Source organism: Chrysochloris asiatica, unplaced genomic scaffold, assembly GCF_000296735.1.
Source record: "Chrysochloris asiatica unplaced genomic scaffold, ChrAsi1.0 scaffold00071, whole genome shotgun sequence".
In the NCBI taxonomy this organism is placed as follows: domain Eukaryota; kingdom Metazoa; phylum Chordata; class Mammalia; order Afrosoricida; family Chrysochloridae; genus Chrysochloris; species Chrysochloris asiatica.
In genome coordinates, this window is record NW_006408589.1 from 7,601,306 (window position 1) to 7,618,397 (window position 17,092).

Below are 17,092 nucleotides of genomic sequence, written 5' to 3' on the forward strand. Positions count from 1 at the left end.
TCTGGTCCCTGGCCCCCTTAAAACCTTGACTTCTCTTTTGCATTCCTCTTTCCTCCAGACATGTTGTCATTGTCTGGTGACTAAATATCAGTGTGACCCTGTCCCTCAAAGACAGCTCAGGAACTCAGGGTTGTCTTTTCTGAAATTTGTGTGAGAACTATACCCCCACAACTGTGACTTCCCCATGTTTGAAGAACACCCCTACTTTGGCTGAAGACTTCCAGGTCAGCTCTCAAAACAGATTGGAGCATTCTGGGCTAGTAGATCAAAAACGTGCAGTCAGTCATATGATTTCAGGAAAACAAACTTTAAAACTTCAGTTTTCTCACCTGTAAAATAAGATTTCAAAACTATTCTATTGAATTATTGTCAGCATCGAGAAAAAAATGCATGCTTATCACATAGTGGGCACTCAACACATAGTAGGTTTTTTCCCCATCTGGAGTTAGAATGTCTGTATTCCAATCCATACTCTATGGGATGTTGCTAAGTCATTTAACTTCCCAAAACCTCAGATTTCCCATCCACAAAACATGATATTAGTATGTACTTCTTGCATTTGTTTTGAGGGTTAAATAGGATGACTTGTGTAAAATGTTTAGTCCACTGCTTGGTCCACAGAAGATGATCTATAAATGCTACTTCTTATAATTATTTAATAAACATCGGTTGACCACCTGTGGTGTGCCAAACATCAGCAACCAATGCAAACTACAACCCCAGAAGGCAGCAGAGCACTGAGTTATTAATACCATGATCTGGATTTTCAGCCATCAATCAACAACCACCACGTCTAGAAGAAGTGGGGGAAACATTGTCTAGACTGAGGTGAGTCCAGGTTCTAAACTCAGACATAACTGGGTTTGAATTCAAGCGCCACCACTTAATGTCTGTGAGCAAATTACTCATCATCTCTGAATTTGCTTCCTTCTCTCTACCGGGAGAAGAACAATAGTTACCTGGTGGAAATTCAAGATAGTTGTAAATCATCTGGCATCTAGTAATCTCCCACTAGTGATCATTGTAAATGTAACCCAGTACTGATGGTATCTCAGGCTCTGGTGAAGGTCTTCATGGATTATGCCATTAGATCCTCACACAACCCCATGAGGTCAATCTATTCTTATAGCGTGCTGAGGTTCAGAGAGGTGAAGTGACTTGCCCAAGACCACATAACTGGTGAATGATAAAACTGGGATTTGAACCCATGCCTACAACAACACATGTTGGCACTTTGGCACAAGGGGCAAGCCACAGATTTGCCATCTTCCTGCCCTAGGAAAGGTCTCTGGGTGGCACAAACTGTCTGTGCTTGACTACTAACCTAAAGATTGGAGGTCGAAGCCCACCAAGCAATACCATGTAAGAAAGACTTGGCAATCTGCTTCAATGAAGATCACAAGCAAGACAACCCTATGGAGCACCATTTTACACTGTAACCCAGGAGGTCACGAGGAACAGGCAACGGGATTGAATTTTGGTCTTATCTTAGAGCTGGAAGCTATCAGCCCCCACTAAAGCCTGGACTGGGCTGGGGGTGGGAAAGGCATAGAAGTGCTTTGAACCCTTTAACTAAGGCACAAACATGAGCATTTTCCACTCACCTCCAGGAGACTAAAAAAAAACACCAAGAAAGAAAGAAACAACCAAGGATGGTAATGATAGCAGCAGCAACAACATTAATGTCTAAAGCCCAGCCCAGGACCCTGCTTTCTGCCTGATGTTATTTGGGAATGATAATATTCAAATGGGTCTGAATTCCTTCAGGCTGTGAGTGAAGACACTATCTTTAATAACAAAGACGTCTGAGGGACCTCAGTGGATAAAAAGCAGCTGATCTGGAGTCTATTTGTTTTATTCAACGAACACTTTCTAACCAATGGCCAGTGGCAGTATGGATACTGTGAGCCATTCTCTAGAGCCTCAGTTTCTTCATCTGTAAAAAGGGAATTACTATAGGACCTGTCTCCTAAATGCATTGTGGGTATTGCATGAGACTGTAAGTGCCTTCAACAAATGGTTACCATTGGGCACCGAGAGTCAGGGTCTGGCATCTGTAAATACAATTGGTGGCTACTGGGAGGGGATTCCCAAAGTTGAGGCCTGGACACAGGGATCCCACTAGCCCCCTCCAACCAAGGAACTTGAAACTGTGGGTAAGTTAATAAAATAGACCTGGTCCAGGGCCCTCCTTTGCTGCTTCTTGGGGTTGGGTTTACTCTCAGTTCTTCCTATCACGGTAATCCCCCTGTATCTCAAGAACAAAAGTGCCCCGCTGTGGCTACCCAAAGAGCCAATGCAAATGTTTGTATGTTTAGCACACTGGGTATGCCCTACCAAGCCCTATACCACCTTCCCCAGCCCCAGGGTCCTGGAGGCTCCGGTTCACCGGTATCTAGGAGGTAACCCTTGGGGAAGGGGAGAAGGGGAGGAAGAGCTAGCGTCTTCCCAGAGTGCTCTGCATCCCTCTTGCTGATCGAGTCTGTGCTGGCTGAAGAGAGGAGTGGATTCTTCCTGGATGGGAGCTGCAGGAGACAAAGGGCGCACTGCTGTCCCGATTCCAGGTCCTCAAGAGTTTCAGTGCATCCCGGGTATATCCATCGATTCACAGGACTTGAGAGCACAGGCAATGCATTCCAGGTAGCAAGCAGGCCAGCGCACGTGAGCTGTGTGAGGTCTGGAGGCTTTTAAAGCCAATCTAAGACTCCAGCTCCACTTGAGGATCTGGCTTCTTTGAAATCCAAAGAGTCTGGGTCAGCACAAATCTCTGTAATGGCCCGGCGGCTGGTGGAGCTTTTCCAAGCTGCCTTCTCTGGGCAGACACAGGCAGGCTAACAGCTGCATTTGAGTCTTGAGCCCAGTTAAGGCGCAGGGTGAACTTGGGCTGGTCACTTACTCTGTCTGCTCTTACATGTTTCATATTTGTAGAACTGGGAGCACAGCATTGTCTTGGGAATTCAATACAAAGGTGGCAGGTAGAGAAACCTCGGTTCAATATTCTTCTCAAATAATGGGTTTGGTTTAGTTTTTCTCCCTACCCACCTCCTCTCTGTACCAGCTGGGAGCAAACCAAAGTAGCTTAATAATGAGCTTATTAATTGACAGCCCTTCTGATAAGTAGATGAACTTCGTCAGATCATTTCAGCTAAAGATAAGGCCTCTGACTTCAGGGTCACACCAGACTGACTAGCTCAGGCAGAACCAGATGGAACCAAACCAGTTTTCCATTTCTTCCTTTCTCCACCATCAGGACCACTACAGAGTGACTACTGACCTTTCCTGCTGTGCCCTCCAAGAGCACTACCTCTGATTAATGCCTGAGGTATTACTAGGCGTTTAATTAGATTTCTTATCCTTAAATATACTTTAAATGCTTTTAGTCCCATAATAAATTGGTAACCAGATGTACCATAAGGCATGTCCTCCTAACCTCCCCTCCACCACTCCTTTTCCCTGAAAGAGACCTAAATGAAAGTGCAGCGCCAGTTTTATGAAACAGGAAACCAAGGCACAGAGAGGAGAAACCATTCGCTTTAGGGCCACACGGCCAGGGAGGGACTGAACGTTTCAGAGAAGTCCGCACTGCCGCTGGTGGTGTCGCCAGAGGCACTGATCCTACGACAATTAGCAAGAATTTTCCAAGTGTCTCAACCAAGAAACTGAGATTCCGGGCCCGAATCTGAGAGGAAGTTGGTGCAGAGCGGATGCTGGGAAATGTGGGGGGCGCATGGCAAGCCAGTGGGTGTCGGACACGGAAACCGACCCCGGGTGTTGATAAACCTATACTGTTCTCAAATGCAGGCGCCAGCACCACTCTCTGGTCCGGGTCCACACATTTTAGTTGCTCCACAGCTGAGACTGGGATTTGGCGGGGCTTCCAGGAACCTTCTGCACCATCGCACAGTCCCTGGGCTGTGCGATCTCGAAAGGTAATTGGAGGCCACGCTCAGCGTACCCTAACCCGGAGCGCTTGGTCCCCAGCTGCCGAGGAGCAAAGCGCGCACTGTCTGGTGCAGCCAGGCCGCGGCCACCGAAAGCTGGACAAAGCCGCGTCTTTCGGCCGCAGGTCTATGTGAACCCCTTCAGACCCCAACTGCACGCCATCCAGAAGCGTGCTGCCGAGGCCACTCCAGCCTCAGGTGCAGCGGGGCCTCTGGGTCTCATAGCTGAGTTTGGAATCGCGCGGGTCGGCTACAAGTCATCCCGCTCCGTGGCAAAGGTTGAACGTGTAAGGACGGAAACGAAGAGGCGCTGGGCGCCCGTGAAACCTAAAGACCAGTCCTCTGTCCGCACAGGCCCTTTTTGCAGCCCCACTTCAGGTGACTGCAGCTGTCATCCCCCCAGGTCGCTTTCCCATCCGTCTCTAGACAAAGCCCTTTCCTATCAAACGTTAGAGAGAGCACCAATACTCACTAAATAAAACGAAATCTGTTGCTTCACGTGCGACCCAGAACTATTAACTGAATTTCTTTGAGTCTTCATTTTTTCATCTGCAAAATGGGAAGAGGAATCTACACCGTGCAGAGATGTTGTTGTTAAGTACTTGAGTCAGTTCCGACTCATAACGACCCTGTATATGGTTTCCAAGGAGCAGCTGGTGGGTTTGAACGGCTAACCTTGTGGTTAGTTGTCCAGTGTTGATCTTACAGCGCCACACCAGGAGTCCATGCAGAGACGAAGTGAATTGTAAATCACACACTGTTCTCTCAGCGCTAGGCCCACGGCGCTATTTGCAGAGAGTTATGAATGTGAATTATACTCGATTGCGGGAAGCGAGTGGCCAGCCTCAGAGGTTTCCGCGTAGTTTCTGGAAAGCTCGGATTCGACCAGCCGCCCCCCTCCATTTCCCAACTCCAGTCTCCGCTGGAGACAGAATAAGGCCTAACTACCAGGCCCAGCGCTGCAAGCTAGGTTTCCTCTCCGAGGCGTTGGGCTCAGGCCTCCTCGCTCGTGGCTCCGACCGAGGCTCAACCGCGGATCCAGGGCCTAGGAGCCTCTGCGGGAGGGTCCACCGTGTTAACGAAGCTTCCTCTCGCATCACTGTCCTGAATCTGTAAAATGGGCGCGGCTATAGAGACGCTGCCAACCCTGGTTAAGGAAGGCCACAGGAAAAGGCGATGTACGGACAAGTCCTGTTCTTCTCATGGGGGCTGCTGCTTCTTCTCATCCTCATCCCTCCCTGAGGCCGGCCTGGGCGTCCACACTCACCGCCTTGCTTCTGGAGACTGCATCCTCAGGCTCTGTGGAGCCAAGGCTGGGAAAGACTGGTAAAGGCGGCACACAAGTGGAACCTGCTCCAGATGTCTCCTCTAACCTCAGACTGAAGGGGACCTGGTGATGCAATGGTTAGACTCTGGTCCTATCGAAAAGATGGCTTTGAACCCACCAGCCGCTCCGCGGAAGAAAAGACCTGGAGATTTTCTCCCTTAAAGATTTCTGCAGTAGAAAGTCCTATAGAATATGAGTCGACATTGACTAGACGGTACACGACAACAAAGTTCAGCCTTAGGAAGGCCATTACTCTGCCTCCTCCGATTAAGGCTTAGTTTTCGTGGTAGGGATTGCATCCCTAGACAGGGCTCCTCAGGTTCTGGTTTCGCTCTGTTATAGCGGAAAGGATCTGGCGGCTTTACACGTTAAGGAAGAAGGTGGTTACTAGCTAAATGCCTTTTTAGGGCCTGCTGGTCTCTCCCACCCGCTGGGGGCGCCCCTACTGTTCTCCGTGGGTGTGGGCGACCGATGGCTTCGACCGGACCACACATGAATGGGCTCGGCGCCCTCTCTCGAACAAATTCTTCTAGCTCATCTCTGTCTCAGCGAGGCTTGGACAGGAAAAAACGATCCGAAAACTCAAGCGCCGTGGAGGCACCGGGAGGAGGGAAAGCCAGGCGCCTTTGAGGGCCGTAGCAAGATTAGCCCCCCATCCTTGGCTTGCCTCGACGCTGACCCCTCAGCCAGAGACTCTGCTTAACACGCGGCGCCAGAAAGAAAAAAATACAATGCGAGTGTTTGTCCCCAAAGAAACTCAAGGACCGAGAATAACCATGACAACACAACAGAAACAAAAAACCACAAAACTTAGAAAAACACAAAACGAAGCCTTACTACGGAGAAATAAGCTAAGACCAAGGGAGCATTGGAAAGCGACGCCGATCCCCTGAGGAAGCAGCCGTTCATGTTGCAAAAGCAAGGTTAGAAGGTCCCTTTTTGTCTTAGGTGCTCAAACCCTCCAGCTCAAGGCCTTTTCCCATCTCCTTTGTCGAGTTTTTAAGGAGAATACAAACGAAAGACACTCAAAACTCAAGAGTCACCCCAGTCCCTCCCTGGAGTATCTATGTGTCCCCAGCAGACAGAGTCCGATTGGTAGGGATTGGCGGTGGAGATGTGGGCAGGAATGCTGGGAGCCCAGGTATTTCTCAGCCGGCCGCCCTTTCTCCAGCCCAGTGAATTCCGTCCGATAGTGGCCCGCGTACAACGAAGTCTCTAAAGCACTGAGCCGGACAGATTGGCGAGTGGCCCAGTGGAGGCAGTGGGATGGGACGATGACGTTCTTCTGATCCACTGGGACCAGTCCCCGAGGGTTTAGCATCAGGGAGCTACGCTACGGGCAGTCAGTCCAGAAGGAGGGACGAGAGGGCGAAGATAGACGGGGAAGGGAGGACTTCAGCAGGAGCAAAGAGAGAAATATTGAATCAGAGAATTGAGAAAGAGAAGAGGAAGGGAAAGAGAGAGAGGAGGAGAGAGAAAGAAACAGCGCAAGAGAAGAGACATAGAGTCAGAGATGAGAGGAAAGGGCAGATGAGAATATGACAAAGAAAGCAGAGCCAGAAACGAAAAGCCACAGAGAACGAACTACATAGAAAGACATAAATTATCAAGGAAATAGATTTAGTAACATAGAGACTAGAAGTAATAAACAAAAAGAAAAATAGAGAAAATTGTAAAGAAATAAATGGGGACGGAAAGGGAAAAGACAAAAGGAAAAACCAAGAAACTAGGACAAATGTTCACAGGACGTTTCGTGGCTGTTTTACACTGTTGTCAACGGTCACCCTCTCCCGACCCTGGGAGCCTGCAAACTTCCAGGCGTGGTAAAGCTGCGTGGACCGAGTTGTGACACTTCCACACCCGGGTTTTCGGGTTCTGGGCGTTGCAGGGGCCCGCCCCGCTCTAATCCCGGAACGCCGTCGAGGATGCTGTGACGTCACGTGACATCACGTTCTATTTAGGGTCCCAAGTAAACCCGAGGGTCCCAGGGCCTTGGGCTTCTCGCTACCCTTGCTCCCAAAGGCAAAGAGCGTTTGGACACTCAGGCGGTGCACCCGCCTCTACACGTAGCCCGCCCACAACGCAATGGAATCTCGTATTTGGTCCATGAATCAAGCCCAGGGCCTCTCGGAGGCGTCGCTAGAAAAAAGAGGAAAAGCTACTGGTGGTGGGTGTTCCGGGTTCCAGTTTGTATTCCAAGGAGATGCCGACGCGCCCCCACCCCGACTCTGGCGGCTTTGACCTGGGGAATCGACTGGGTGCCGGCCCAGCCGGGCCTTCCCCTCCCAGTTCGCCCTACCTCTAGGTTGCGTCCTCCGGGTTGTGGCTCCCCCTTCCCACTGTTACTCATCCCGCGGGCACCCAGGTTACGTGTTGGCCGCACGCACTGACCTGCACCGCGGGTCCTCCGCGGGGCCCTGGACTGACGTTCGCGAGCTGAGCCGAATAGCGACGAAGTGTGGAGAAGAGGACGCGCACCCACGCACCGCCGCTCGGCCTTTATCGCCTGGGCTAGGGAACAGGGCCGGGATAGCCCAGCGTCATCGTAACGAAAACGAAATAAAAGCGGCGTTAAGTGAAATAGCTAAATAGCTAACTTTTTTTTTTATTATTAAATAAAACGACTTAAATAAAAGGAACGGAAAAGTAGAGGAGGGGACCCAGCCTAAACTCAGGGCGCCCCAGCCCCTGGCGCTCCCCCCAATTATCGAGTCGGCCGCCCCTCCTCCACGGCCCCCGCAGGGGAAGCAGGTGGCCGGTTTCTAAAGAAAAAAAGCCAAAATTTTTATTATTTACACGTTGGGGCAAAAGTACAAAGTATAATACAGGCGCCCAGCCCGGGGGTGCGGGCGGGGGGCAGAGAAACGTAAGGCGCTTTCTTTGTCAGGCCGGGGGCCTGGGGCGGGACGGGGCGCGGGGTGGGGGCTCGGATTGTGCAGCCGCGCGGAGCCCGGGCCCAGCCCCCATCCGCAGCTGGCGGAGTTTCGGCCGCGCCCCGGGCCCCCTCGAACTTGGCGGCCCCTTCCCTCTCGGCCTCTGTTCTCCCCCAGCCCGGCTGGGGGCCCGGGGCACCTCGCCGGGTGGAGGCGGCGGTCCGTGGCGACGTTGCGTGCGGGTGGCTCACACCAGCGAGGTGACGGCGGGGACCTTGGAATTATCCTCTTCCCAGGGTTGCAGATTCTGCAGAGCGAAGAGCGACGAGTTGTGCAGACAGAGCGGGTCGGGCTGGATGGAGTCGTTGAGGCTCTTTTGGAAGGCGTCGTGTTGCAGCTGCAGCATGAGCCGGCTCGCCTGCTGCCGCTCCGCCTCCCTCTCCTCCGCCGTCTGCCGCCTGCACCAGGGGAGGGAGAGGGACAGCATCGTCAGCACCCGACACCTCGGGGCCGCCGGCGGGGGCCCCAGCCTCCTGGGAGTCGAGGCCGGCCTAGGGCCTGGAGGCGCAGAGTCTGTTTCACATCCCGCGCGGGGCGCCAGAAGCCGGCGGATCCGGGGAGGGATTGGGTTCATTTATTTTTGTTGTGCCCGGTGGGTCGCAGGGAGGGCCCCCGCTCGCCGCCTGCCGCCCGCCGCCCACCTGCAAATCGGGATATTCTGGCTTGGCCAGCAACAAATACTGTTTTGTTTTTGTTTTGCGGCATAGGAAGCGTTTAGTGTAATTGACTCGACCCTTGAGCACAGTCTCTGGGGTAGGTGGGTGGCGAAATGGCTCTAGTTGGGCCGCGCGGCGTACCCGGCCAGGTCAGCCTTGGCCAGTTGTCCCACTCCCTGTCTCACCGCCCTCTTTCAGGCGTCGATCTCTTCGCAGTTCACGGGTTGCTTCAAGTCAGAGATCGAATCAAAACAGGATTGGAATTGAGACAGGGAACTAGAAGGGGACCTGGAGCCTACGAGCTTTGTTGGAAATACGAGAAAGCGAGGGAGAAAGCGAGCGGAGTATATGAAAGACCCCAGGTGTTTATTTGTGTATGGGGGGGAGGGGTGTGGTGAGAATAAGCCGAGCGCAGCAGAAGGAACAAAACAGGGAGAGCGTAAGCGAGGTTCAAGAAAGCGACAGAGGTATGGGAATGGAGAAAAAGCTGGAGAGCGGGAGATACGAAAGAGAGTAAAACAGACCAGTGGGACAAATAGAAAGGAGATTACATCCCGGAAGGAGTGTGGAGTAGCAGTCCTGGGGGAAGGTTGGCAGGGGGTAGCACAAGCATGGGAAGAACGCAAGACTGCTGCACTTTGCGGGGCGAGTGCTGGGTGGGCCGGGCCTCTCACCGCCACTTGGTCCTCCGGTTTTGGAACCAGGTCTTGACCTGCGCGTCCGTCATTTTGAGGGACTTGGCGAGCGCCGCCCTCTCGGCAGAGGCCAGGTACTTCTGGCGGTGGAAACGTTTTTCCAGCTCACAGATCTGCACCCGGGAAAAGGACGTGCGCGGCTTCTTACGCTTGGGCGGCGTCCGGTTCTGGTAGGGGTGGCCGATGCGCCGGGTCACGGTGAAGGGCGTGAGCGCCGCCGCTGCTGTGAAGACACACGAGGCCCATGAAGCCCAGCCCGGCCGCCGTTCTGGCCCCGTGCGGACTCCGTGCTGCCCTGTAGGGCGCAGAGCGCTCCGCTGTTTCGTTGGTCCCGCGCGTCCCTAGCGGCACTAAACCGGTCGGGAGATGTCCCCCGTCTCCCGGGCACAGCCTTATTTCCCACAGTTCCTGGGTTTCCCTCCCCCTACGGCTGCCCGGGCCACTGGGTTCTGAGGCCTCTGCCGTGCTAGGGCCTCCTGAATCGTTTCCCTGAGTGGTGTGTATAGGGTGCGGCGTCTCTGGCCCCCAAAGGGCCGAGGCCGGGATCCTGATTGCCCGCCTTGCTCACCTGTGAAGCGGTCTTTCACGAAGCGACGACTGCTCTCCATCCAGGGGAAATTGAAACCGCCCAGGCTGGAGACCGTAGGCACGGAGGGCATGGCGGGCAGCGCGCTCGGCAGAGGCGGCGGTACGGCCCCGGGAAGCGGCCTGTGCGCGGGCACCCGGATTACGCCGGCGGGCGCCAGGCTCAGGTTGACACTGTAAGATCCCGCGTCCTCAAAAGGCGCGCCGAGGCCCGCAAAAGAGGCGGGTAGAGACGGATATGTGGCGCCCGGCCGGCCCCCGGGGGGCCCTCCCAGGTAGCTGGCGCCGTCGGGGCCCCGCGGGGCGGGCGCGCTGTCCTGGTCCGGGCTATTGAGGATCTGGTCGATGCCGAAGCTGATGGGCTCGTGCGGGTGTGGGGTCTGCGCGCTGGCGGGCGCCTCCATCCTGGGCGGGCGGAAGGGCTGGGCTGGGCTGGGCGGGGAGGCGGCTGGGTCCCCGTTACGGCGCGGCCATGGAGCGCCCGGCGCCTCTCGTCGCACTGAAACTTTGCCAAGAGTGCGCGGGCCCGACAGGCTCTGTGTCATCTTTCTTGAACCGAACCTGGAGTTTCCGCTGCTAATTCCTCTCTCGCCGCAGCCATTGGCTGCGATCAACAAGCCTCTCTTCTCCCATTGGCTCCCCGCTTTCAATAAAGGCCTAATTCATGGAAATAGGAGCTTAGGGACTGTTCCAAGGTGACATCATTTTAACAAACGAACAATAGGTCAAATTTATTAGCCGGGATAATGGGCGGCGGATATTAGCGCCCGAACCACAGCCTCCCAAACCCGAAATCTAACGAAGCTGTAATTAGCAGACGCTCCCCGCTCCTCTCCGCCCGGGCAGCGGCGCGGTAGCCGAGCGGGGCGGGCAGGGCGCTCGGCGTGTGAAATTGGAGTTGGCGGAACATTTTTTTCGTTTTCTTTCAAATTTTTCTTTCTGAGCAAAAACAAACTAAATGAATGCTTTCAATTACAATGGAGCTGCAACTCACGAACGACCCTGCAGATTCCCAGAACCGTCTTGGACACTTCAGCGCCGCAGGAGCAAAGAAAGGGCGCACCCCGGGCGCAAGCTCCGCTATCCCTGTGTGCAGGGTGCAAGGTGTGCGGTTTCGTACCCGACGCTCCCCAGGACACCGACCCGCGTGGGGAGAATTCGTCCCCTCGTGGGCTCTGGAGACACTCCCTAGAGGACCAAGGCGCGACTCGCAGGTGCCCACGCGTGCCGGGCCCGGCTGGGCTAGGGGTCTGGTGTGGCCCGGTGGGGAGCGGGGATACTAGAAATTCGTTGCTGGATGGATGGGGGCTGTGGTAGTGTCGCAGCAGGGTTCCCAAGGGTCAAGAACCGTTGGGACTCCTATTTCGCTATTTAGAACTCCAGTAGCCGGTTTCTCTGCATCAGAGCGCAGCAAGCCCCTCCCGGATTCATTGCAGCCTGAGCGCTGAGACCACTAATTGCTCTACGGATGGAGGGACACTTTAGGCAGACTTGGCCTAGGACTCTCGGGGGGCGACCATCCACACCCCAACTGTCTCCTTTTGGGGGAGACGTACAGAATCGTTTTCACTTTACTAATTCTAAAATCGTTAGGTGTAAACTCGGAGTGCTGCACACAGACCGGGCCTCTTTCTTGCGCTCTCTGTCGTGTGTTTACTGGTGAGAGCTGGGTGGGAGGCGCGGTTGGCCAAAATTGTGTTCGCATCTGGACTGACCAGTTTCTAGCTGAGCGCCCTTGCACGAATGACTTTACTTCTTTAGGCTTTGGTTTTCTTACCTATAAAATAGGATATAACGCTAGTATTGAGGGACTGTGAGAACGATACCGAGGGAGTACCGAGCTTAGGGCCTCCTGGCACGTAGTAGGCCTTGACATCAGGGACCACCTCCCACTGCCTCCAGCAGGATGGTTGATGCTTTATTATCATGATTCTTGTTTATTTTGTTTGCAGTTGTATTTTAAGCGAGACGCATTATCTTGGAGAGGAAGGTGAATTTGTGCCCAGCGGAGGATGGGGAAAGTCAGGAAGCAGCAGGTTCAGCGAAATTCCTTTTCCCCAACAATTAATTGAGCGCGCTCAGGATTTGCAACCCGAGGTCCGGAGATTAGACCAGGTGTTCGCCCGCCATGTGACCTTGAGCGAGTCTCTGGTCCTTGAGAAAGTTCTGGGTCGAGTGAGGAGAATGAAATTGTGGGCAGAGAGGATAGGTAGCTCAGGATGTCTGGGGTTTGAGCCAGGGCTCCCTCACTCTGCTCTCATCCTCTCTACCCACAATCAGGGTATACGCTCTAGCTCAGGCTTCTAATTTGGGCTGCCTTAGGCATCTGGGGGCTGTTGGGTCTTTCAGTGAACTTCCTAGAGCCCCATTTTCCTTATTTGTAAAACAGAAAGGATAATAGCTACCCTCAGGGTGGTAGTGAGAAGTAAATGAGATGACGTCTTTGGAAATGCCTGGCAGAAACTCTGATGGTTATGTAATAATAACTTTAACAACAACCGCAAAGTTACTGTTGGTTGAGAGTTTAGAGTGTGCCAGGCACGGGAGTATTATTTAGTGCTCAAAACAACCCTATGAGGAAAGGGCTGTTAGTGGCCCCAGTTTTTAGCAGATAAGGGAACCCAGATCAAGTGATTCCCTCCTTCCCACTCCACTTTCTTCAAGCTTTTAGACCCCTGGACTCCAGGCCCTGCTAAATGGGGACCACAAGCTCCACTCTGCAGAGGTATGTAGGCACAGAATCAGGGAGAAGGGGTGGGAGATGTGGCCAATATAGTTACCAATATAGTCATCAAGGTAAGAGCAGCGCTTAAGAACGCAGTTTATCAGTCATATGAGAAATTACTTGTTATCTTCCTGTCTCAGTCTCCTCATCTTGACACCTGGGATTGAATGAATTTATCTGGGTAAAAGTCTTGAGCTCTCAGCTTCTTAAGATCCCTGGTTCCTTGGCCAGCCAGGGACAGGAGCTGTCTTTGGGCATGCACTTCCTTTTCTTCCCAGAAGGAGGGTGGGCAGGAAATGGAGTCATTTGGAACCGGTGGTGTTTTAGTAATCCCTAGGACGGATGGTTCTCAAAGCCGGGTTTTCTGGACCTGCAGCAGTAACATCACTTGAGAAAAACAAATTCTTGGACCCCAGCCCAGACATACTGAATCTGAAACTCTGGAGTAGGTCCTAACAGAGGACCTAATCTGTGTTTAACAGACCATCCAGGGGATTTGGGTTCCTGGTGTGGTGGATGTTGTAGGATAAGCACTGGACTGCTAACCACAAGATTGGAGGTTCAAACACTAGCTGCTCCTCAGAAACCCTATAGAGGATCAGGTCGCTATGAGTGGGAACCTACTCTACAGCACTAAAGAGTAACAAAAAACAGAGGATTTGGATGCACACTCAGGTCTGGAAGTCTGGAATTCTATCCATTTCATTCCGCTGATTAAATATCTTGTTTTAACTTTGTGGGAAGATTGTCTTATTTAAAACTCTGCTCAGAATCTGTGATAATACCCTTGCTTTCTATTCTTAAAGTTAGTAAGTAATCTGTGTCTCCTCTTGATCATACATGCCAAAGGTTTGTCTCAAAGAAAACACCTTTGATTTCATTTGTCTCTTTTTTATGTTGTTTATTTCATAAAAATTTATATTTTATTTTAATTAAAAATGTATTTTAATTTAATTTTAATTTCTTTCACCTTCTGTTTGTTAAACTGAAGTTTTAGTTCAGCGTGGTCAATTCTCCTTGTTTCCTAAATAAATACATTTAAGGCCATATCTTTTCATCTGAGGGCTGTTTTGGGTCAAATATGGTGTTCTTCACATTGTAATTTTCTGATACCCTTTCTTACCTTCAACTAATTGAATAATCTCTCTCTCTCTCTCTCTCTCTCTCTCTCTCTCTCTCACACACACACACACACACACACACACACACAGGGGTTGTGGCAATGGGGACCAGAAAGACTCCCAGGATTCGGTATACCTTTTCCTGTGGAGAGACTGAGAGAAGGGGGCAGAGCTGGTGGAGGCTGTGGTGGGAGGGAGAGAGGGGAGGCTTCAAGGGGAAGAGGCTTCAGGGGAAGAGGCTTCAGGGGAAGAGGCAGGATGTTGACATTTCCAGTTGTCCATGAGCCCAGATGCAGGAGGCTTCCTGTGACAATTGGGACTCCATTTCCCTGTCTGTAAAGTGGGGTTAAGATTTGGATCAGCAGCGTTCCTTGAAAGATAATAAAAATATGAAGGACTATAGAAAAAGCTACACAAATATAATTTGGCAAAGACATAGTGTCAGTTTACTTACCATTTTTGGTGCATACACCCTAGTTAGGAGGCCCCAGGGGCCTTTCCAAAGGAGCAGTGGTGTTGCAGTAGGTTAGACATTGGGCTGGTTTGTGGTTAAAACCCACCAGCTGTTCTGCAAGAGAACGATGAGGCTATCTGCTCCTGTAAAAATGTACAGTCTTGGAAACCCTGTATCGGGTCTCTATGAGTTGAAATTGATTGGATGGCTGTTGGTTCTGTTTTGTTGGAGGGCCCTTCCAAAGAGCTTTGGTGGCACAGTGATTGAACCCTCAGCTGCTAACCAAAAGGTCTGAAGTTTGAACCCACCAGCTGTTCTTTGAGGGAAAGATGAGGCAGTCTGCTTTCATAAAGATTGTTATTGCTGTTAAGTGTCTTCAAGTTGGTTCTGATTCATGACTATCCTATATAGGGTTTCCAAGGAGTGGCTGGTGAATTTGAACTACTGACACTGAGGTTCAAACCAGTCATGCAGTTGAGTGCATTGTCCCATAGCACCACAACCCTGGAAACCCTATGAGGCAGCTCTATTGTTTCATAGGGTCACTATGAGTTGGCTTTGGCTTAAAAGCAATGGGTTTAGGTTTGGTAGGGGCCTTTTCAATGCTCATGATGGGAGGCTTTAGACACCTGCCCAAATTTATTAACCCCTTCATTCATTTAATATTTACTGGGCACCAATTCAATTTTTTTGGCATCAGACCCCAATTTGGGGCCTGAATTTCCCACATGATCATTGGAGTAATGCAGCTTGATCTCTTCAGTGGGAGGCACTTGGGAAAGGACCTTCCTAGGGACATCAGAAGGGCTCAGGGCTCTAACAGTGAGAGGGAGGAAGGAAAAGAGCACCAGGTCCAAGATGCTGGACCAATCTTCCCATGTTTGTCTTCCAGTCCATCACTGACCAGGAGGCATGAAGGACAGCTCACTTAGGGAAGTGAAACCACTTGCTCAAGAGTATGCAGCAGAAAGGGGTATAACCGGGATTTGAACCCATGTCCCTTTTGACTACAAAGTCCTAGCTTTCCCTTTATCTCACACCCCATTTGAACTTTGGGAGCAGGTGGTCACAGTTTCCAGTGGGGAGTAGGGAGGGAAAAGCAGCAGGAGAGGGATCCCACAGGAGGGGAGGTTGGCCCCAGGCGAACATCTGCCTGTCCCCTTTGCCTGGGAGTGCCTCCAGGTCCACGTGGTGTCAGTGGAGTCCAATTCCATGTTGGGGTTGAGCTTGAGGCTGGGCTCACTGGAGAATCACCCTCCAGAGTTCATGTGTTACAGTGAATCACACACAGTAAGGTCGGATGAGGGGATAAGGACAAAGGGATGAGAACTGGGTCCAGGACTTGGAGCAGACTCAGTTCTGCATTCACATATCCCAGCTCTTCCCAGGGCTAATACCTTTGTGTAAAGACCCAGTCAGTGATCACTTCTTTATGTTTATTTCCCATCCTCTGAACCCATTTTGTTGATCCTGCTCCCTAGCCTCCCGAGAGCCGGGGCTTTGTCCATCTTGCTCACTGTTTTATCATTGATAGGTAGATGAATGAATGCATAGTTTCCAGGATTCCTGTGTGAGTCAGGCCCAAGTCCTGGACTTGAGGAGGGCCCAGAAGGCAGGGAGGCTGGTCACAGGGTTGGGGGTTAGAATAGAGGGAGGGGGGTGAGAGATACGGAGAACACAGAGGGGCCTGTGAGCAGCTGCGTGTGCAAAGACTGTGTGCAAGAGAAGTGCAAATGTTAGTGTGTATGGGGTTAGCAGGGCCTGGCCAGCGCGTAGGCTCCAGGGATCAAGAGCAGTGCATCTCAAACCCCATCTCTGTCTTTGATTCATCCCCTCCCGGCCCACCAGCCATTTTTCCCATTTTGTGCTTTGCAACTTTCCTCTCTTCCTGACAGATTCCTCTACTAAATTTGACTTCGTTTCAACACTTTTGTTGGGCAAATTACATTAAGATGGATGTTACAGGTACCCTTTATGGTTTATTTATCGTGATACTGTTTGTATCTCACGCTTATAAATAACTTATGTTATAGCTTTTGTTTGTGGAAATGTAACTTACATATTTTATTACGCTTTCTGTAAGCCTCAAAAAGAATCTTGTCAAGGAAGCGCTCTTATCAGCAGTCCAAACTATGGGACGTAAAAACCAACACTAACATTATTTTTTAATATGCCAAGGAGGCAGGTTACTCTTGCTGTAGTTTGAAAGGTTTGCTGTCATCGTAAACTTGCACCTCAATAAAACATTAAAAAGTCTCCAGAATGATTTTATAAAGTTCAGGAAGGAGGATGAATCATTGGCAGAGACTACAGACACACCATACCAGGGGCCCACATATTGGACTGGCCTTCCTCTGTGAGTGTCCAGTCGCATCTGGGACTCCCAGGGGCTCCCCAATCCATACCCCCTAACTGTTGTGAAAGCCCAGGTATGTGATTATAAAGGATTAGGAACCCAGTTATCCATTGCTGCCCAGTGGAGTCTGACTTGTAATGACCCTATAGGACAGAATAGACCTGCCCCACAGGGTTTCTGAGGCTGTACATCTTTACGGGAGCAGAAAGCCTCATCTTTCTCCCATGGAACAACTGGTAGTTTCAAACTGCTGACCTTGAGGTTAGCAGCCTGATTCGTAACCACTATGTTACCAGAGC

General features: G+C 51.5%; 1 protein-coding gene across 1 annotated transcript; it reads right to left on the reverse strand.

The window, feature by feature from the left end:
• Nucleotides 1-7,854: 7,854 nt before the first annotated feature.
• On the reverse strand, nucleotides 7,855-10,617 carry TLX3 (T-cell leukemia homeobox 3). Its single transcript, XM_006864818.1, has 3 exons — nucleotides 10,121-10,617; nucleotides 9,532-9,775; nucleotides 7,855-8,599 (listed from the first exon to the last, which is right to left on the reverse strand). The coding sequence occupies exons 1-3, from the start codon at nucleotides 10,539-10,541 to the stop codon at nucleotides 8,389-8,391; spliced, it is 876 nt and encodes a 291-aa protein (XP_006864880.1). The 5' UTR covers nucleotides 10,542-10,617; the 3' UTR covers nucleotides 7,855-8,388.
• Between the last annotated feature and the right edge of the window lie 6,475 nt (nucleotides 10,618-17,092).